Below are 22,720 nucleotides of genomic sequence, written 5' to 3' on the forward strand. Positions count from 1 at the left end.
TTTGACATGCTCAGAAAGCACGACTGATGGTTGTTTTGCATGTAGCGGAGAAAAGCTTAGTCATTGAGGACCAGATTAAAGTGTGCGGAGTCTTGGTTCAGATGAAGTTCTGGTCTTTGTGGCTTTTGGCTTTGGTCATTTCTCTCTTATATTACAAACTCTTCTGCTCTTGTGAGGCCTTGCGCTAAAGTTAGCTGGGCACATAGGAGTGAAATGAGGACACCACTGGCAGTCTCCAGCCTAATTTCCCTTGCGTTTTGTGGAAATCAAGCAGGCCCGGGAAAAAGGAAAAAAAATCTCCACGTGGCAAGTCATCCAAGTTCTCCTTGAGAGGGGGAACAAAAAAGAAAGCAAAGAAAACCTAATCCCTACTGAAAATGGAATTTAATAGAAACTGAATGCAGATGCCTTGACAAGTCACTGATTTCAAAACCCGACTCTCCAGAAAGTAACAAGGGTTATGGCTTAAATCACCCTTTGGCTCTGACTGTAAAAAGCATAAATCTGGTAACCAAGTAAAGGCAATAATAAGTAATAAAATCCTAGATATATAGCCTTGCTGCAATGCATTGCTTATAGGTAACAGTCAAAAGAGCTATAAAAGTTCCATTCAAGGGGATGGGGAAGCACAGTTCAGTCAAACTGAAATAGAATCACGGTGCAGTCCTAGACAGGTCTACTCAGAAGTAAGCCCCATTGACTTCAGTGAAACTTGCTGCAAGGCAAGTGTTCATAGCATTGCAGTGTAGTATTAGGTATTCTCACTGGCCTGGTTCTCATCTAAAACAATTGGCTTATTGTGATGTGCAGCGCTGCTGAAATCGGGCCACTTTTACCCTTTCCTTTTCCGATTTGAGAAAACAAACCACATTGCTGGCTTAGCATCACAGACGAACCAGTGCTCATGTGTCTCTTCTCTCCAAACCCGTGATAGAAAGCCAGTTGCATGTAACACTAAGCCAGTTGTTGTGATGTGCACACTCTCAGCTCAGCTCAGCAAAGGTCAAGACAGGACAGGTGTGATTTGAACGGTGTGAATCAGCACACTGCTCATTCACAGTAAACCATGGTTTGTTTCTAACCATGGCTTACCATTGTGTGTGAATGGGGTCAGTGGCAGCAGCTATCCTGGTTCTCAAGCAGAGGTTCTTCACATCACCTGCTACCTGATTATTTTTAGCCGCTTAGAGGTTTCAGTGCAAAGATAGAAGTACTGTTTTGGGGGGGCAGGAGGTGGGCAGGTGTGGAGGATTCCCTGGTCCTGAATGGGGTAACTGTGCCCCTGAACTGTGCCCCAGGTGCACAGCCTGGGAGTCATTCTGGACTCACAGCTGTCCATGGAGGCGCAGGTCAATTCTGTGTCCAGGACAGCTGTTTATCAGCTCCATCTGGTAAGCAGGCTGAGACCCTACCTGCCTGCAGACTGTCTTGCCAGAGTGGTGCATGCTCTAGTTATCTCTCGCTTGGACTACTGCAATGCGCTTATGTGGGGCTACCTTTGAAGGTGACCCGGAAACTACAACTAATCCAGAATGCGGCAGCTAGACTGGTGATTGGGAGTGGCTGCCGAGACCATATAACACTGGTCTTGAAAGACCTACACTGGCATCGTTCTGCCCGGACACTGAGGGCCTTCTGGTGGTGCTGAGGGCCTTCTGGTGGTTCCCTCGCTGTGAGAAGCCAAGTTACAGGGAACCAGGCAGAGGGCCTTCTCAGCAGTGGCACCCGCCCTCCCACCAGATGTCAAAGAGAAAAATAACTATCAAACTTTTGGAAGACATCTGAAGGTCTTTCCTGCTTGGCAGGGGGTTGGACTTGATGGCCCTTGTGGTCTATTCCAACTCTATGATTCTAGGTGAGCTGAAGGCAGCCCTGTTTAGGGAAGCTTTTAATGTTTAATAGGTTATTGTATTTTAGTGTTTTTTTGGAAGCCGCCTAGAGTGGCTGGGGAAACCCAGCCAGATGGGTGGGGTATAAATAATAAATTATTGTTATTATTATTAGGCGGCATATAAAGGTTGTTAAACAAATGGATAGTTGTAGAGGCCTGGGATCGAACCCAGGACTTTCAGCATATAATGCGTTTGCTTTTATCACTGAGCTATGGCTCGTCCCTGACAAACTTGCACCATCAACTTTCCATGTATCTTACCCCTCTCATCCACCCTGCTCCTCCATTTCTTTCTTGGGACACTTGTTTCCCAGATTCCTCTCAAGTCATTGCGTGTCTTCCATATCTCAAGGGGGAGGGTTTGGCTTCATCCCATGGTTTCTGGCTTGCAGAAACCATTTTTAAAAATAAGCACATAAACATTCACTCACCCAGAGGAACACTGGCACTATTTTAACTCGTCATGCATTCAGCTTCTCCTTACTCATTTAAAGGAAATCCACAAACACTCCTAGCTTCTAGGTTCCCAAGCCATGCAATCAACAAAATTATATGCTCCTCATGGTGAGATTCTGCAACCTAACCGTAGTAGCTGTGGGCACGTCGTGCAGCATCAAGGTCCACATCGGAAATGTGTTGCAGACTGGAGAGCGTTTTATTCGTATGTGTGGTCCGATGGAACAGAGCCTCAGACTTGGCCTTGGGAAAAGACAGCTTAGCTGTGAACTCTTTGGGTGGCCTTATAGGCCAAGCCCCCCTAGCTTTCGGACTCAATTCCCAATTTGTAAAATGAGAGCAACACTGTTATAGGACAGGCAAACAAACAAATAAACAAAACTAGAAGCACTTCAGTCATGAAAACCGTAAACAGTTTGTGATGATAGCCACATTTTCTCCACGCACCTCCGCGCAGAAGTCTTGTTTTACTTCTTATTTTTTTGAAACTTCTTGGATTCGTAATTGTATTTCCAAATTTATTTCTGCAAGCGGGAGTGCTAACAAAGAGCAGGTTGTTCAGGGTTCTGACAAGAACCTAGGCAGAACTCCAGAAGGAAAGGTAGCTATTCTGGGCAGCTTGCTCCCCGTACGTCTTTCCCAGTCTCTTACTGTTTTCTGTACAAAGTAGTTCAGTTTGTTGCTGTTGATCTGTACTGTATGGTTAACTGGAAGTTGTTGGTTGTTGTCTCCCTCTGCCACCCCCTACCCCAGTTTGTCTACACACACACACACACACACACACACACACACACACAGCAACACTCTTTTTTCATCTGTGCTAAACAATGGAAATCTCTCCTATGCTTTGCGCATTGATTTTGTGAAAATACTTTAGCCCCAAAACGAAGCAAATACGCTAACCATGGATTTTCTCTTTTGACCGTCTCGCCTAGAATTCGCTCTTACTGGCAATGGCTCTCCAGCTACCCAGCCTTTCTTAAACTGGGGAGGTCATGATTCTCAGGGCTGATCTTTCCATTAGGTGAATGGATGCAACAGCCTCAGGTGGCAGGTCTGGGAACAGCCGTCCAATCCACTCCCCCAAGCTTGCTTCTACTAGCTAGTTCAGTGGTCTGGGGCTGGATCAGGCCCAATTGCCTTCAGGATCCGGCCCGTGGACCGTCCATGGATCGGCGTGGGGGTTCTGTTTGTTTGGGCTGCGCCATTCCCCCCTTGCGCCATTCCATTCCCCGCCTCTCTCACACACACCTCCCTCCCTCCTCCTGGCTTCTCCCCGCCCTGCCTAGAGGAGGAAGGGGGCTGGCTGAGCACCATTTTTAGCAGCCCCTCTCCAGAGCCAGCCCTTTCGCTCCACTCATCTTCCCTCCACTGCCACCCTGGTGCTCCTGTGAGCCAGAGAGCGGAGCGGACGAGGTGGCTCTGCCTACCCACGAAAAGCAGCAGCAACAGTGGTGGTGGCGGCAGTCCCTGGGAAGCTAAGCGCAGCGGCTGGGGGTGGGTGGGGATGAAGACTTCCCCCCCTTGCCTCTTCTTCCAGCTCCCCCCCGCCCCATGCCGCTTCTCCAGCCCACCACAAGGTCTGAGGGACAGTGGACCGGCCCACGGTCAAAAAATTTGCCGACCCCTGGGCTAGTCTTCCTACCTGGCAAATCTCTCTGCTTCTTCCTTTTTAAAAAAATAATATTTATTAAAAGTTTCAGGATTACAGAAAAAAAAGAAAAAATAGAAAACAACACTACAATACATAAAAAAGAAGAAAATAAAACATAAAAACCAATACAACAATACAACAATACAACAAAAAGAAAGAAAAAAACACACAAATCCCATATTGCATATCTTTAACTTCCATTTGCTTGTTTCATTGACCTCCTCACCCCTCCATTTTTGTATTCTAGTTTAATTAGTTATTTCAGCAAATTCTTTCCATCTTTCTCAATTTTTATTAAATAATTTATCTTAACAATTTAACCTATTAATTAACTCAGCAAATCCTTTCCATCTTTCACTATATTCTGTCATTCAATTTACCTTAATTTATTTTAACCTTATCTTACCATAAAAAACCTTAAAACTTAAAACTTAATACTTATTTATACATAACTCCTTATATCATTTCTATTAAAGCCAAATAGTTTCATTCCAACATTTTTCCTAATACTCGTTAATTTTACACTAATTCTCAAAATAAATTTTTAAGAACTTTCTTCCAATCTTCATCCAACGTCTCTTCTTCCTGGTCTCGGGTTATGTCAGTCCTTACTGTCCATTCCGTCCAGTCCATCAACCTGGTAATCTTATGTCCAAGGCTCTTAAGTCTCTTCCATGTCCCTTCTGCAGATCTTCTTCTTCTTGTTTATACCTGTCTTTTGTTGGTCTCTTTCTTAATTTCTTTCCTTTCTCATTGAGGAGTAGGTCTCTGGGAGGTTCCAACCCAAAGTTATCTCCATCTCCCTTCATCAAACCAGCCCATTCCCCACAGTCCCACTCCCCACAGTCATCAATGTAATCCAAAGAATATTTAAGAGCATATTTCAAAGTCCCTCCGAAGTTAAGAACCTCCTCAGCTCCAGACTCCCCCTGACCCACTCCAACTTCAATCTTCAAAAACAGCGGCTTATGCTCCTGCAGGACCTCGGATCTCTCCATTTGTATTATTTGAGGTGCAACCACAACCTCCTCCATTATCTTCTGCACTTGCACTTGCCCAATCAATACAGGTTCCTGAGTTGGTCCCTGAATGGTTTCTGTATCAGTATTCCCTGTTTGTCCACAGTTATTGACCACAACAGTCATCAAATCCGTTTTCTCGTTCATCAAATCCATCTTCTCATGCATCTGTTCCAACAAAGCACTTGTCTTGCATAAAGCAAGCACCAAAACTTCCTCCCAGCACATTTTTATCCAAGGTCAAAGGGACTGGTCCCACGTTCTTAATCTCACAGCTGTCTAGTCCTCAAGTAGACTGCAACAACAATTTAACAAGCTCCCTCTAGAGGAGACAATTTCTATTTCTATCCATCTTTTTAAGGCAAGTCCAACAAAGGAAAATTACTTTCATTTTTCAGATATTTTGTTTCTTTAGAATGCAAAAGGCAACATTGGAATCAGTTTGTTTCTCTTTTTTAGCTATCTGTCAAAGTGTTCCATTCACAGTCAATGAACATCTCCAACAATTTCTGTCTCTGACACCCCGTTCCCAGATTTGAGACGGTGGAAACTTGTCTTTTACTCCCTCTCCTGCTGGCTTAAACAAAGTCCCCCCCCCCTTTTCTCCTGCTTCCAAGGGGGTTTTAGTGGTTGTAAATGAAGGAAATTTAGACTTTTATAAACGACTTTCCAGGCTTTAGCTTACAAGGTTTTTGCTTCAGTCTATATACAAAAAGCGGAAGGCGGACTTCTGTTTTGAACCTTCCCGCTTCGGTGCCAAATTAGGATATTTCTTGATCCAATTTTCCGTTTCTACTCACGGGTACTTGTTTTAAATCCAATTGTCCACAGGAAAAAGTCAGCGCTCTCCGGCAATGGCTGTGCGGCTGCACTCCGTGAAAGTAGCAATCAGTTTGCAGCACCGCGCCGCTCACCCCACTTCACTCCGGAGCCCCGAAATGGGGTTCCCCGTGAGTAGGGGAGGCGCTCCTGGTGCCCTGCCGAACCGCACGTTCCCAGGCTCCTCTGCTTCTTCCTTCCCACCCTTGCTTGGCAGTGGCTACTTCCCTCAGAGCAATTCATTCTGGTGGGGTGGCTGTGCTGCTGTGGCCAATGGTGCCTAAAATGTGTGTGGTGGGTTATCGTTACTGTAACTTTGCAAACATTTTTTCTTCTGGTTCTTGGCATTGTTTGTTGCTGCTGCAAAAAAACTTCCATGGGATGCTTGAAGGCGGGATCCAACCCACCCCCAGGTCCTCTGTAGTGTGAAGCAGGGAATGATGAGATGATGTGAGAGGTCCTATCTGGCACTGCAAAATAGCATGAGCTGGGTGTGGGGAGGACTGCTGCCAAAGAAGCAGTGGCAAAGCAAACAGAAGTCAGCGGCAAGGGACAGGGTGCTTCCGCACTGCTAATGCAGAAGGGATGAAGAAGAGCAGCAGCAAAGTCAATGGCTGCTCAGGCAGCTTAGTCTCTCCCATCAGCCCTGGCATGGATTGAAGTTGGGATCTTTTGATGCAAAGGATGTGTTCTGCCACCGAGCTGCAGTCCCTCATATAAAGGAACACAACTGTTGGTTGCACACCACAAGATACTCCCCTGTTGGTTTCCTAATCACATTTCTATACTACTGTGTATTTTGCCAAGACAGCTCTTGATTTCGCCTTTGGATTTATGTAGATGCGTAAATTAACTGAGAGGTTGAGATAAGGTTAGTCCTTCTTGCATTATCAGATGTGCTTGGATCTACAGGCTGACGTGAAACACCCAGAACCCTTAACCACTTTGTGTGTGTATTGTTAACCTCTCTTGAGTGCAGCCCTTTGTGGGAAACTGTTGCGCAGTTTGAAATTTAACATTACCAAAGTTAAGAAAGCTTGCAGAATCCCTTACAAGTTATTCCTTCCCTTCTTCCAATGGCTTTAACCACAGTTAAGGTTTATATCCGAACTGACCATGAGCTAAAAGTTCCGTATCCATACTGGTATTAAGACAACTTCATATGGTTGTATATCATAATTGTTCCTTTTTCATTTTTCTCAGTACAGCTCTGTTCATACGACTCTTATTGGCCTTATTCAGACATCACGCTAAACAATGGCTATGAAACATGAATGAGCCTAATAATCTTTTTCAGAGATCATGCGCTCTCCTCTCCTGTGTGGCTAGGAGTGCAGAATTTCTTCCTTTGTGTAATCACAGTATGTCAGACTATCCAAACTGAGTTTAATATTAACTGTGGTTAGTTTAAACAAACTTCAAACCACAGTTTCTGAAGCTGGCTTGTTTAACCATAGTTAATGTTAAACAAGGTTTACAGGTTTGGATGATGTCGCAAACCACACTAGAAGAGGCACTGCCATCTTTAAAGGCAATCTATTCCCCCCCCCCAAAAAAAAACACCTGTGTGCCTGAAAATTACAGCACATAACTTCAGGAAAGAAGTCAACAATGACTTGAATCATGATGGCAGTTGTAGCAAACATATCTGAGCTTTGTAAATACTCCATCTCAGCTCTGTAGATCGGGCATTTATCACCAAAACCCCTTTTCATTTTGCCCACTGACTGGTTCTGTGAAACCTGGAAATTTGCATACTCCTAATGCAGCTTTGATATCATCTAGTAATAGGTGTGCCATTTTGCCTCCTACTTCTGCCTAAAGCACATCAAAGCAAGTGCCCTTTCTTTATCGACTGGTTCTGCAAGTTAATAAAAAGGAGAGAAGTGGGGACTTTTAACTGGGAATAACCACCCTTCAGATGGGCTCTTAAAAATAAAAATTACACAGGCAGTATTTGGCTTAGTTATACCTTAGTTCCTCAGTGTTGGTCTGCAGTGAAACAAAAGCTTGTTTTGCATCCAGAAGGTTTTATTGCTTTATGGGTGTTATAAACAACACTGTGTGTTTGCAGTAGGCACTGCTAAGTAACAAGAGAGCTCTGCTATTTGTAGCACAGTGAGAGTTAGTGTGACAAGTGTATGGCAATGACAGCAATGAGCCAGGAAGCCTCTGATTTGAATCTCACCTTGGCAAGGCAGTTCAGTAGGTTGTCTTAGGCTAGTCTCATCTCTGAGGACTTGAGTAAGCACTGACCCAAAGCTCAGGTAATGGTGACAGTGGTTGAGCTCAGAGTGCCTTTAATGAATTCCTTAAACTGCCTCCCCCAGTTTAAGCCAAATCATCGTCACTCTGTATCCTTCTAAGAGCAGTACAGTGGTACCTCGGGTTAAGAACTTCACTCGTTCCAGAGGTCCGTTCTTAACCTGAAACTGTTCTTAACCTAAGGTACCACTTTAGCTAATGGGGCCTCCTGCTGCTGCTGCGCCGCCACCGCACAATTTCTGTTCTCATCCTGAAGCAAAGTTCTTAACCTGAGGTACTATTTCTGGGTTAGCGGAGTCTGTAACCTGAAGCGTATGTAACCCGAGGTGCCACTGTATCAAGAGAAGGCCAAAAAATAGGTAAAAGTGCCGGTCTTCCAACCACCCAGTAATCTCAGAACGGCTTCAGCCAACCAGTTTCCAAGCAAGGTTATCTTCTGGCTAGTAAGCAAACCTTGCAAAAGTTACGTTTGGAATTGCCATTTCAAGGACACAGGCTGTTGACTTCTGTTGTTACAGTGCAAAGATAAAATATTTTCCGTACAAAATAAATAATATTCTGCTCAGAAAGGGGAGTGGGGTGAGGGGAGATAGGGGCAAAGAGAGTTCTTCTGGTAGCCTGATAGCAACAGGGCAGAGAGCCCCGATGTGTCATTCCTGGCAGCCAAGTGTTTTTCCCTTTTGAGAATACGGATTCTGGAAAGTGGAGTGGGTACAATCCACCATGCAGTTCTTCACAGCCCTGGTTGATCATTAGCTACATATGTGGGGGTTACGTTCTGGGGGCCGTACCTAAAGGCAAATCGCGTATAGTCAAAACCAATTGGCTTCAGTGGCGGGTGGAATTGCCAAAGCCATTTCCCCCAGAACCTTGCCCCCTTTCTGCCTATTTCATTTTACCACCAGCAGAAAGCTAAATGTGCACAAGTTAAATGCGCGCAAGTTGCAAACTTACTGTAGCTGCAGTTCATTTGAATCAGATGTGCAGAGGAGAACTCTCCAGTGGGAGTGTGCCCAAAATGTGTTTGCCAGGCTTTGGAGTTACTTGCAAGGTATAAAATGGCAGATATGTTTTGAATCCTTGCTGTGATCAAAAACTTCCATCTTGCAGCTCCAGAGCACCCCGACCTCACGTCCACAGTTCATAAACGCGTAGCATCTGAATGTTATTATTTTTCTGAATTAAACTGCTAACATTTGAAAATCAAAGAGGATAATTGAGATGATGCTGCCAAGATAACAAAAGCACAGATTTTCATATCTGTATTTATTCCAGCTATATTTCTGAATATATACTGTATATTTAAAGCAGCATTGATGTTCAGCGTTGCCTGTGCTACAAGCATGGACAGTAGACTAAAGTCTTCCTTTTTATGTCCGGTTTAGCTTGCAGGCAAGGTATGCTTGTTAGATAGTTTAATTGAGTTATGCAGCAGTCAGGCTTGAGCAAAACATAGCCTAATTTGCAATCCAGCTAAGGTTCTGCACAGAACTCTGATGAAGGAGTTTTGGTTTTGCAAGACTTGTTTTCATTGGCTGTCATTCATGACTTTTGGCAAGGAATAATGGGCAGAATCATTTAAGGGAGTGAGGAGACTCTAGGGAGGTCGTGTTGAGCAGAGCAGTGGTCATCAGCGAGGGTCAGGGGTGGAGAATAAGGTGAAACAGAGGCTTAAAGATAAGGTTGGACAAAGCTTTGGGAAGCTTTAAAAGCGAGGTCAAGAAGTTGAGTACATGAAGGAAAGAGGAGCCAGTGAGAGTACAATGTCTTGGAGCCAGGCTGTAGCTCATTGGTAGAGCACTTGATTTGCAGACAGAAAGTTCCAGGGTCAACCCCAGGGAACTTCATTTTTTCATGTCTCTTAAAGGTTAGGTAGCAAATGGTGGACACAGGTGGCGCTGTGGGTTAAACCACAGAGCCTAGGACTTGCCGATCAGAAGGTCGGCGGTTCGAATCCCCACTACGGGGTGAGCTCCCGTTGCTCGGTCCCTGCTCCTGCCAACCTAGCAGTTCGAAAGCACGTCAAAGTAGATAAATAGGTACCAGTCCGGCAGGAAGGTAAACGGCGTTTCCATGCGCTGCTCTGGTTAATGGTCAGGGGTCCCTTTACCTTTACCTTTAGCAAATGGTGTGAAAAAGCTCTGCCTGAGGCCCTGAAGAACTGACACAAGAACTGGACTCAGTTGATAGGTCCTTTGATCACATACATGTCATCTTCCTATGTTCCAGGGAAGGGATTTGGGGGAAGGCATTGCATGGTCTGAGAGACTGGAGAGGTGTATGATTTTGGCAGTGGCGTTTTGGATAGAGGTGAGATGATAGAAATGTGAAAGTGGGAGGGCCAGAACGGAGAAGGCTGCAGTAGGCAAGATGGGAGCTGACTAGCACAAAGAACCTGAATTTTAGCCGAGAGGAGTGGATGGGTTTTAATTATATTGCGTTCTTGAATAGGGAGATGCAATGTGGTTTGGCAACTCTTTTGATGTGGTAGAGGGTGAAGGAGAAGAGAAAAGTCGTGGAGAGAGAGGCATGGAAAGAAAGATGAACATTTTAGCCTTTCGGCTTGTGTCATCTCCTTGAAAATACACGCAAGATAGCGCATAAGGCAGCAGAGGTTTAGGACTGGAGTCTTCCTTCTCCTGGATGGGCTACCTTCCCAGGTTGATGACCCCAATCTGCGCCTCATTTCCCTCTGCAGCACATGCAGAAGTCATCTTCTTGATTGTTGGACCCACTATTGGTCTCAGTCTGCCAGAGCCTGAATTTGCATGCAGGGGAAGTCCTTAAGTCATGGAAGGTTTGAGACCCATTGAAGGCTACCCTCACATGGTTTAGCCGGCCAGTTAAAACCATTCCCAGGGTGTGGCTGCTGTCACATGCTTACAGCTTCTAGGAGGCACAGGTGATAGCTGTGGGGAACAAAGATGGACAAACTAACCCAGAAGGAGTCCAAGGTGTCCCCCACCAGAGGTATTACCCCTCCCCAACACCCCATACATTCAATAATCTGCTACTATTGCCATTATATATATTTTGTTCATTCTCTCCCCCCTCTAAATGACCTTTTTCTTTTTTGAATGTTGCCTTCTACTTTCTTTAAGCTTCTGTCTATCACAGCATAGCTTACTGCTGGGTGTTCGAATACTAACTAAATGTTGGGTTAATCTGCTGAAGTCTAGCTGAGACTTGCCTTGTTCTCTACTGTGAGCAGAAAGCCCAGAGCCTTTAAGCTCTCCTGCGTGGGTGTGGTGGACAAAGGTGAATTTCTATGTGTTTCTGTAACAAAGCAACGGGTGTGGCGCCAATATCTTAGAAGAGACACCGAGTATATCCTCCGCACTGGCCTTTTATTCCTCGGAGGGGCAGCCTCCTGCGGCGATTACTTTGTGTTCTTCCAACCGGCGGCAAAAATAGTTAACTACATAAAGAGACGGCGTGATATAGGAGCTTCCCTCTTTAAGACACCTCACTGGGAGATGCCGTGCCTCTCTGGCATGCAGCAATTCGCATTGCTAAGAGAGTAAGCTTTGTGTGGCCCAAACAGCAACCTCAGTGGGTTGGGGGGGGGTGCGGTTTAATTGAGGAGAAGGAAGCCCCTCCTGAGAGCACTTAAGCGAGGAAAGGAAATCTTTCCCCTAAACAGGGTTCCTGATAACAGTGTTCATAAATACCATGCTTTCATTCGTCATACGCAACGTCAATAAAACAGCTGTTTAAGCAAATCTATAAGCCTGACCCTTTACATTTCTGCTTGTGAATTTGGACCAGTCCATGGAATAACCCCCACTTTTTTTTTTATCCTGGTTGTTTTCCAGCAATCGTTCTCCAATGAAGTCCATTGTGTTGAAGAAATTTTAAAGGTGAGTGTATCTGCCTGTGGCTGGTGTGTGCTTTAAGCAACAGATGTGGGCAGCAGAACCATTTATTTCTGCTGTGTAAAGGAAGGAATTGCTTGTTTTTTTCTGTGGCTAGCTACAGGGTGTGAATTCAAAGGTTGTTTGCTTTGGACGAACAATAAAGAGTTCCTTTGAAATGTTTCAAACTAGCCAACCTGAATGTTTCTGGGCAATCCTTGTAATAGGTTTGAAACAAAACCATGTGTCTCATGTTTTCTGAATTGCTAGCCCTAGATAACATACTGTATGTAGATACAACCTTTGTGTGCTGTGAAGTTCTGTGGGTGGTTTACGATAAATAAGCAAACAATTGAAATTTCAAGTAAAACATTTTTTTAAAAAAACACTTTTTTTAAAAGGAAGGGGAAGAGATACAAAAATTCAGCCGTGAGTTTTGGTTTTTTGCAAGATCTCATTTTCAACTGCATCCTCAAAATTAAAAGCACATAAAAAAACAGAGGCCCAGACCATCTGTGTTTTAAAAAAAAGATCTAGGTGAACAGAAAGTTACTGAAAAGGCCGCAAAGATGGGCACCCCGTGAGCCTAACTGAGGTTATTCCATAACTGGGGTGCTGCTGTTGAAAACACATTTCCCAGAGGTTATCCACTTCATTTCGTTTGGTGGGGGCACCAAAAGCAGGGCCTCTAAAGAGGTTTGTGTAGGTCCATATGGCCTTTAAAGTAACCTGGTCTATAAAGGCATTAAAAAATTTAAAAGGCCAATGCCATTTAAGGTGTTGAAACCACCGCGTTAAATTGGGCCCAGAAACAAACTGAGAGCCAGTACCATGTGGCTGTGTACATACTGTACCTTGAAAGCACATTCAAAGCACATTGCCCACCTCAGAGAATTCTGGGCGCTGTAGTTTTACCCCACACAGATTAATAGTTCCCAGCAAAAATTCGCAAACTATCAAACTTCTCCCTGATAAGGCTATTCCATAACTGCTATTGAATACACACTTTCTCTAGGGTCCCTCACACCCCAACTTTTTCTAGTTTGTGCCATTTCATCAAGTATTATTAGCAGAAGCTTTTTTCCCCTCCCTTTCCCCTGCCCGGGAAATAGTGGACACATGCATTTTAAAAACGGCACTGTATACTCTATACCTCATAATAGCCAAAGGAAGTTGATATGGGTCTGAGGTTCAAAGCAGAATCTTAAATTCCAGTGCCCCAGTTCTTCTCTGCTGCTGCTGTTTTTAATCCACCAATTCAGACACAGTTTAAAATTTCGTATGCAGTATATTCAAAATGATTGGTGGCAGTAGAAGGTAGAAGGATGCCTCAAATGCCAGGGAAGAACACACACACACACACACACACACACACACACACACACCGTGATAGCTGCAAGGCCCTCAAGAACCAAGAAGCAAAAATGCAGATTATAATCTTGTGCTGTCCCAGTGCTTTGGGTTTACATGTGTCTTGATGCTGGGTAAGTACAGGAAATGAGCATTAAAGACTGGTTTTCATTTTTCCCATTCTCTTTCTCTCTCTCTTAGGAAATGACCCATTCATGGCCACCTCCTTTGACAGCCATCCATACTCCTAGCACAGCTGAGCCTTCAAAGTTTCCTTTCCCTGCAAAGGTATAATAATAATAATAATAATAATAATAATAATAATAATAATAGTTGCTTAAATCTAATCAGTTAAAAATGTCAACCCATTGAAAGAAGTTTGAATTGAAAAACAATAAAATGATGACTGTAAACGTAATTACTGCAGAACACAAAGTCAGTATATTCACATTGTCCTGCGGAAGATACTCTGAAGACAAAACAATAGCTTAGCAATAGTATATTTCTTTACGGTGTTCAAATAACTTCCCTTCATTATATCAGTATTCATAGTACATCATGACGTGTTAATTGTCTTGCGATGCTCCCCTTTCTCACCCCTTATGGGCTACCTCCTCACTTCTTCGAAATTATTCTTCAAAGCTCAGCTTCTCTGTGGAACCTTTAACAAAGACTTTTAGTCCCCATTTCCTACGGTTTTTGTAAACTACCCTCAAAACTCAGTTAAAGGGTGAAACATAGATTTCTAAAATAAGTAAATGACGTAAAAGTAGTTTCTTTCCCTGTTTACCCCTGCCTTCATTTCTTTTCTGTTGTTCCTCTGTGCCGATTGTAAGCTCCTTGGGGCAGAGACCTGACATCTTATCTCTCAGTGGTATTATATAAATCACCGTAAGAATTGTTGCAACATTCCTGTAAAGCAGGCTGGTATTATCCCTGTATGGTAGATTAAAAGACTGAGAGATACTGGTGTGATTAAGGTCACCTAGTTACCGGTAGTTCACAGCCAAAATGAAAGCTGAAGGTGGGAGCTTAGCTACCATTCTATGATTAAAATTTCCATTCCCCCTCTTTCTAGGAAACCCAGCATGGTGGATCAGTCATACAGAGCCAGAGTAAGTGAGAGATCTAAAAATCTATGTGCGGTTGCTTGGATACAGTCTGCTGTGTCCTGCTGTGGTTGCGTTCATTTCAACAGGGATGGAAGAGAAATTTCCATTCAAAACTTTACTGAAATGAAAGCATGTTGAACAATAGAAGTGTCTGTTGGCTTGAGCCCAGTGTTTGTCTGCTGCATACATTTCTGCAGGCACTGTAAACATTCCTATATTTGTATCTATTGTGCATTTACTTGTAAACAGAGGAATCTTTCAGAAGCAACAAAAACGACTCAGTCAATTACAGTGGTACCTCCGGTTGCGAATGGGATCTGTTCCGGAGGTCCGGCCGGATCCCAAGGTTTCTGCAACCCGAGGAGAAGTGGTAAACTGCTTCTGCGCATGTGCATGGGGGTGGTAGACCATTTCTGCACATGCGCGCGCAGCAACACACTTCCAGGTTTGCCGCTTTCGCAACCTGAAGTTTACGTTACCCGAGGGTAACGTAACCCGAGGTGCTACTGTAATTGGAATTGGCAGCAGCTGCTCCTGGCTATCACTGCAATATGGAAATTGAGGCAGAGCGATGAACCCATGACCATTCCAGTAGTGCTTTTTGCAATGATGAGCTCCAGCTATTAATGGGGCTGATCGAAGCAGATTTAGAAGTAACCCCATGTGGTGTAGTTAGCCCCACTCCAGGTAACATTCTGTCTCCTGATATGTGGTTAAAGCAGATCACATGGCCACACATAATGGTGTTTATGGTTACTGGGTCATTAGCATGATGCACGGCCATGTGATCGTCACTAACCACATGGAAACAAGATGTAAAAGTTTCCAAGGAATAGTGTGGGAATACCTGTGGAGGGAGGAAGCTGTATGCCACCTGTGTACCACTTACCCTTATCTTGGTTGTAAAACCAATCAATAGTGGTCATCTCAGTCTTTCCTGGGCTCCAGGCAGCCTTCCTGAGTTATCTGTAATGGAATTATAGAATTCCACTGAGCAGAAAGGCATTTAACACCCGTCCAAAAGTTTGAGCCGCGTTTATTTATTTGGTCCTTAGCTGCATTAGACATATCGCTGTCTTTAACTTGTGGAATAAAAATGAAAGTTGCAAACTGTTGGGGAACCTGTATGAATCCATACCCCTAGCATGGATTCAGACGATATGCCATCAATTAAAAGTTGCTGCCCTAATTATCACAGATTGCATAATGCATAAATCTTTGTGTGTGAGAGGCATACACACACTGAGAGAGGGGAGGGCAATAGAAAACAATTTAAATGGTACAATGCTTGTACAGCCTAAAACATTTGTTGTTGTTTTACAGAGCAGTATGATGCACCTTCTAAGACGTCTATTTCTCAGCAAGGAAAATCGTAAGTAGCTGCACCTTGTGCCTCTGAACATTAGTTAAGTCAGGGTGGGGAACATCTAGCCTGCCAGGCCACCCCATTTGGCCTACAAGCCGGCTCTAATGAAACCACACCCCCTCAACCACACACATCACTTCAGCTGCAGAAATGAGGGCTGAACTACCCAAACATTTATGGGGAGTTCAGTTCTGCTTGGTGTGGCTTCTTCCCTCCCACAACAACAGAGACTTGTGGAGCCTAAGTTACCTGGAAAATGTTATCATGGCCTAAACCTGCAAATATTAAAGAGTCCACGTCATCAAATGCATGAACTGCAAACTTTAGTTGTATGTTTAGACACAACGTGCTTATTTTTCATGTACTCTCACTCTAATTATATGGCACCATCTGTACTTGTTGCATTTAATTTCCCTCTCATTTCACTGCTTACACTCCCTTACAACCATATGCATCAATACCTAACATGGCTAGAGCCATCCTGAAAATGAATTCTACTGGGAAGCTGAGGACAGCCTCCTGGCCGCACCTGCAAATCTACATGCTTTTTGTGAAAGCATAAGCGCAGTGCAGCATTGAATGCTATACTTTAAATGTCTGGGAGCAATGCATTTGCTTCTGGATGGTTGCCCTGAGTTTCAAGATGTTGTTTGAAACATCTGTTCATGTGCAGACTGCCACTAAAGAAATTATTCAGGCTTTTCTGAAACTAGTTACTTGGTTAGTTTGCACTAGAGTAGGGGTCAGCAAACATTTTCAGCAGGGGGCCGGTCCACTGTCCCTCAGACCTTGTGGGGGGCTGGACTATATTTTGGGGGGGAAATGAACAAATTCCTATGCCCCACAAATAACCCAGAGATGCATTTTAAATAAAAGCACACATTCTACTCATGTAAAAACACTCTGATTCCCAGACCGTCTGCGGGCCGGATTTAGAAGACGATTGGGCCGGGTCCAACCCCCGGGCCTTAGTTTGCCTACCCATGCACTAGAGGTTAGCCACACCTCAAAGAATTGTGCAAGCGGCTCCATGTGATCCGTGGGGCTTTTGACAACTTTTCCAAATTGTGTTGCCAGAAGGCCACACCCATGAAGATGGCACATTGCTTTTGCGAGAGAGAAAGAGAACAAATGAAATTATTTCTTTGGCAAAGCTAGCTGCACACATTAAAGTTCACATATTAAGCAGCCCCATGATTCTTTTGATTATGTTGATGATTTAAAATTGGACTGGAGCCAGAACCTTAGTTTCTCAGCTTGCCACTGCCTTGACAAAACTTTGCCATGTTGCTCCATTTGTTTGTTTGTTTGTTTGTTTGTTTGTGGGAGTAGGAGTGGGAGTAGAGGCGCTTGATAAATTAGGGACAGGTTTTCTTATTGAAGATTAAAATCTCTGGTGAGACTTAAGCACAGATACAGGTTTCATCTTGTTTGGCAGAAGTAAGAATTATGTCTAGCTTGATTTCCATGGTCAGCAAATCTTCCTTAATTGTCTCTGTGCATGAATGTTTCTAGAAAACAAAACATTTACACCAGCTGTTGCTAGGAATCTTTGCTGTAAGTGTACCTATGCTGGAAACGAGTGGTAACAGTAACATTACAGAACCCTTTCTAATAGAACTTCTGCTTAGAAACACCATAGAACACTGAAGCACAATGCACATCTCTTAAATCTCCCATTTCATGTTAGTTTCCCAAGTGCTATGTTATTTTTAAGTATGCCATTAGAGTCATGTGAGATTTTCCTTTGGCACGGTGTTATTTTACACGTGATGAACTCAGGGCTCGGGGGCCAGTTAAACGGCCTCTGTGGGCCACAGGTTGGGGTCCCCTGGACTAGACCATGTAAAAAAATGAACATAATGTTTTAGCTGCAGTTCATTCATTTTCAACTTTGCATTCTAGTTATAAAAAAGCGTGCCTAGACATTCCGTTGTTGCACCCATAACCTAGCATTAAGGTGCTGTTTAGCTCCTAGCTTTCATATCTCAGTATTTAACAATGTGTGTGTAAGAGAACAGTTATGGGAGGAAGATTTACAGGGTTAACCAGGAGGTATCAGTACCTAGAGGGATGCGGGTGGCACTGTGGGTTAAACCACAGAGCCTAGGACTTGCCGATCAGAAGGTCGGCGGTTCGAATCCCCTCGGTGGGGTGAGCTCCCGTTGCTCTGTCCCTGCTCCTGCCAACCTAGCAGTTCGAAAGCACATCAAAGTGCAAGTAGATAAATAGGTACAACTCTGGTAGAAAGGTAAACGGCGTTTCCGTGCGCTGCTCTGGTTTGCCAGAAGCGGCTTAGTCATGCTGGCCCCATGACCCGGAAGCTGTATGCCGGCTCCCTCGGCCAGTAAAGCGAGATGAGCGCCGCAACCCCAGAGTTGGTCACGACTGGACCGAATGGTCAGGGGTCCCTTTACCTTTACCTATCAGTACCTAACAGCCGTGATGGTAATTGCAGAGCCTTCACATTCAGTGAATCGGATAAAACTCACAAAATTAATATTTTGCAATTAATATTTCTTTAAACCAGTGGCTTCCCCATTTAAAACTGTGAAACTGTCCCTTAAGAAAACTGGTTTTGAAATGGTGTGAACAGGCTCCAAACACACGGTAAATAATTTTCACTAAATTGTGATCATAAACACAGTCTTCTAGTTAAATATTTAAAACTGAAGTCAATTGCTCTGCAAATAAAATGCAGCACATCTCTATTCAAGCAGCTATATTGACACTTCTGTTCAAACTGTACTTGGGTGGGCTGTGGTCTTTTACTTAATAGAAAGCTTTTATTTTAAATTGCTCTTATCTGAAGCCCAGAATCTATCAATGCTGCTTCCTTGTCAGGCAAACCTTGCAGAAGAATTGCATTGCTCAACAATACTTTGGGGGGGGGGTGCCCCTAATTGGGCAAATCAATCAACTACTGCTTTCAGTTTTAACTGATGTTAACAATTAAAAAGGTGAAGCCAGTTGTTGATGAGAACAAGAGCCAAAGAATGTTCCACACACCAATGTTTTCTGTGTGGGTATCCTTATCACAAAGAACACTATGTAGTTTGTTACCTTTGATGAGTGTACATGCAGCTGTTGTGCCACATGTACACATATCATGGCTTTCCAACATGTTTCAAAGTCATTTCAGGTGAGCAATAACTTCACAATATTGAAGTTTTTCAGGTGTTTTGGAAAAAGGTAGCTTGCGCGAATGAGCAACTTTTAGAGATATTTTCTTACTGTAATCTTCCAAGTTTTCCTTTAGCCTGCATAATTCCATGTTGTGTTCTTTTTCTGCATGAAAATGGCGAGCACAATGTGTGAAACCACCCCTTCAGATCTTTTGACTTATGAGTTGTGAAATGCTTTCCAAGGCTACACGGATTGGAAGCTATTGTTTGCAAGCCTGGTTTTTGTCCCTTCTGCCTTTGTCCTATCCCCATGGAGCATCTTAAATCCATATAATTAATGACAGATTGGTTTTAGAGGAATATGAAACCTCCAGGACTAAAGCCAATCTCTTTATAACTAGGGATGAAGGTGGATTACTGCAGTCACAGCAGAATTGCTTGCTCCTTCTTCTGAGTCACCGGCCCCTGTCCCCTGCCAGAACCAGAACAGTGGGACTAGAGTCCTGGGAGTGTTCTGCTTTGGTATATATAACAGCTCCAGTGTCCTGCTGGAGTTGCAATTATGTCTGAACATAGAGCATAGTCCTTGGATGTGGCTGTATTTTATCAGGTGGCTTGGTTAATGCCATCTTACAATGGCTGCCAGTGCAGAAGAACATTCTCCTTTTCCTTGCCAATGAAAACTGTTTATCAGCAGTTAATGAGAACGCCCTATTGCTCCTCAAAAGTGTAGAAAAAAAGATGGCTCCCCAAATATCGGTATATAAACAAGAATAAGCACCATTTGGACCGGGGACTTAATTAAGTTGATTCCTCAAGTTTGTTTGTTTTAATTAGTGCGCTCTTGGGTTTGTGTGTTGCTCTGCACAATAGTTCTCTTTCTTTCCGTTCTTCCTTTTTGAAACGCACGTGACCGTCTGAAACTCCAGCCACTTTTGAGTCGCTCACGTTACAGAGTGTAGCCGACTGAAAACAAGCAGCGTTTGTGCTGCCTAATTAGAAGCTGAAATCCCTCTACATCTGCGTGCCCAGAGTAAGCAGGCAAGCTTTTTGCAGAGCAAACGTGGATTTCCCAGAGTGCTTCCCATTCTTGAGTTCGGCCCTCAAGTTTAGCACCTGGCTTCACTGGAATGGAAGCAAGGTTTTTGTTATTTACAGCAGCAGGTGGCAAGTTCAGTTCCCACTGACGTTAGGGGAGCCCTAGGAGAGACAAGCTTGTTTGTGCATTAGGGTGATCATATTTGGCATGTGACAAGTTTTAGGAGCTACTTCTGTTTGTAAACACACAAACCCCTCTTCCTTCTAAATAATTTGTTCCCAAAGATGTAAGAGTTTCCCCCCCAGCCCCCGCACACTCAAAATGCGGCATGCCCAGCATTCTTTATTTTTAAAGTCCTCTTTCATTGTTTCTCCAGTGTCATCTAAGGATGACGGATCCAAAAATGTTATACTCTGTATACTCCAAAAGTTCAAGATTAAAAACATTGAAGATTATTTATTTATTTATTTAAAAATTAATTTATTACCAGTCCGTCACTCTAAAGTCCCAAAGGCGGGTTCCAACATTAAAACACCCATTAAAAACACTTTAAAACAGCTTTGGACTACGATGCAGGCAGAGTTAGTTGCATTGATTTTGGTTGCAGAGGCAAGCATGTGCAAGATTTCAAAAAGCTTAACTTTGACTGTATGCTCTGAACTGTTTGTTTTTTAAAGTTTTTTTTTAAAAAAAATGAAATCTAGCCTTTCCTCTTAAATTAATCAAATCATTTAAGAGTTTGTTAAAAAACAAAAACAAAACATTGCTTAGCAAATACTCTTCTCTTGTATGTAGTGAGTGATGACTCTCCTTTTTTTAAAAAAAGAAAAAGCTTCTATTGTCCTTCCTGGGAACAATTCGTCAGCTGCAAGTTTCTTGCTGTATTATTAATAGCTTATCTGAAAGCTATTAATAATATGCCAACAGAGGCAATTTGTGTCTGTCTATCTTTCTTTCTTTCTGGGAAGAAGCCCTTCAGAAGATAATGGAAAAATAAACGGTGTCATCTTTGGATAATAGATGTAGTCTTCACGGTCTTCCCACATAATGCCATTTTCTTCTGAAGGTTTTATTTGGAACACTGATGCCTTCATCTGGGATAATAAAACCTTACTGCAGTTTCTTGTGTAGGGGCAGAAAAATTGTGCTTTGGGTTTGAGTGGCAACTATTTCATAATTATCCCCCTCCCCACTCCAAAAAAAACCTCCACCACCACAACTGAGGACTGAGTCAAATGTGCAGTTTCCTGTGCATTAGTGATTTGGAGCTCCTGTGCTCATAGTCATAGAACGCTGCCTTATATAGCGCTTAGCTGTTGTTCATCTAGCTCATTATGGTCTGCACTGAATAGTAGTGGCTCTTCATCATCATCATCATCATCATCATCATCATCATCATCATTTTATTTGTATGCCACCTTTCCACAGTTAAAAACAATGGTCAAGGCAGCTTACAACATGACAAGATTTACATAATTACAAAAGTCATAAACAAGAAGAAGAGTTTGGATTTGATATCCCGCCTTTCACTCCCCTTCAGGAGTCTCAAAGCGGCTAACATTCTCCTTTCCCTTCCTCCCCCACAACAAACACTCTGTGAGGTGAGTGGGGCTGAGAGACTTCAGAGAAGTGTGACTGGCCCAAGGTCACCCAGCAGCTGCATGTGGAGGAGCGGAGACACGAACCCAGTTCCCCAGATTACAAGTCTACAGCTCTTAACCACTACACCACACCACACAATATATAAACCACATAAAAAATATACACAACCAAATGGAAAACCATTTCCACATAAATCAAAATCTAAAACTAAGAATACAGCATTAATATCACAGTTTAAAATGACATAGGTAAACATAGGGGACAAATAGAAGAAGATGCCTTCACCCCGGTATGGCTCCCCTTTATCACACACACAGCCCAACAAGACAATGACAAAAATCCACCAGCAGCATACAAATCAGTATGGCTAACCTGATTCAAAAACACCTACCCACCCCACTCACACATGAAAACAAAGACCACCACAGCCAACCAGAAATAAACAGCCACACCCTAGGCCAACCCCAACCTCTCTCGCCACCAAAGGAATGCAAGTGAACAGCAGAGAATCTGCACAAGCGACGCTGACACCAAACGCTACGTATATTAAGTAAAATAGAAACACCGTCCCCCACCCCCACCCATCTTCCACCCCTCCACCCCTTTCCCCCTTTTCTTCCTAATGTCTCAACAAATGAAACTGATTTGTAAAAAATGTTACTTGGGGAAAAAGAGAGAGACATTGCACATACTTTTGTAAATCAAGAAAATCTTTAATAAAAATACATTTAAAAAAGAAAGAAAAAAAGAGCAAATTGATGTGGAAATGTGGAGAACTGAACAAAGCAAAGAATTAGTACAGGCGTTCCATCCCAGACCCCGCCACACTCACATAGATGAAATTGCATAAAGTGGGGAGCACCCTTTAAACACCCTCTCTGCCACTCTCTGTTCAATCCATACAAAACAACAACACCACTGTATCCCAAAATATCCACAACTAGAATGGAAGCTCTGGGGCTGGCAGGAAGCTGGAGGACATTCAGGAAAGAGGCTGCTGCGGCTGCGCTATTCCACACATCAGCTGTTAGGAGGGGAGGCTGAGCAGGGTAAACAAAGCCCCCCTCTGTGTTTCCGGTCTCATCGGGGCTTCCTCCAACCTCACTGACGTCCTTTTTGGGCTCCAGGGAGGGCCTCCTTGTGAGCCACAAGGACTTTCCAGCTCTCT

At 43.6% G+C, this 22,720-nt stretch overlaps 2 protein-coding genes across 23 annotated transcripts in view; one reads left to right on the forward strand and one right to left on the reverse strand.

Annotated features, from left to right (window-relative positions):
- The window catches only part of AFF1 (ALF transcription elongation factor 1), a 146,834-nt gene that overhangs the window by 92,234 nt on the left and 31,880 nt on the right, over nucleotides 1-22,720 (forward strand). For all 22 annotated transcript variants that reach the window (XR_014515523.1, XR_014515524.1, XR_014515525.1 and 19 more), the window contains 4 exons: nucleotides 11,920-11,964; nucleotides 13,510-13,596; nucleotides 14,387-14,423; nucleotides 15,744-15,792. Coding sequence is in view for 18 of the 22 variants with exons in the window: in XM_083458594.1 (XP_083314720.1) it covers nucleotides 11,920-11,964; nucleotides 13,510-13,596; nucleotides 14,387-14,423; nucleotides 15,744-15,792 (218 nt within the window). In the remaining 4 variants the exon portion in view is untranslated. The remainder of the gene's footprint in view (nucleotides 1-11,919; nucleotides 11,965-13,509; nucleotides 13,597-14,386; nucleotides 14,424-15,743; nucleotides 15,793-22,720) is intronic.
- LOC310685915 (17-beta-hydroxysteroid dehydrogenase 13-like) overlaps nucleotides 1-22,720 on the reverse strand; it is a 162,010-nt gene that overhangs the window by 49,855 nt on the left and 89,435 nt on the right. The window lies entirely within an intron of this gene.

This window comes from Podarcis liolepis, assembly GCF_965112155.1.
Source record: "Podarcis liolepis genome assembly, chromosome: 9".
Lineage (NCBI taxonomy): Eukaryota > Metazoa > Chordata > Lepidosauria > Squamata > Lacertidae > Podarcis > Podarcis liolepis.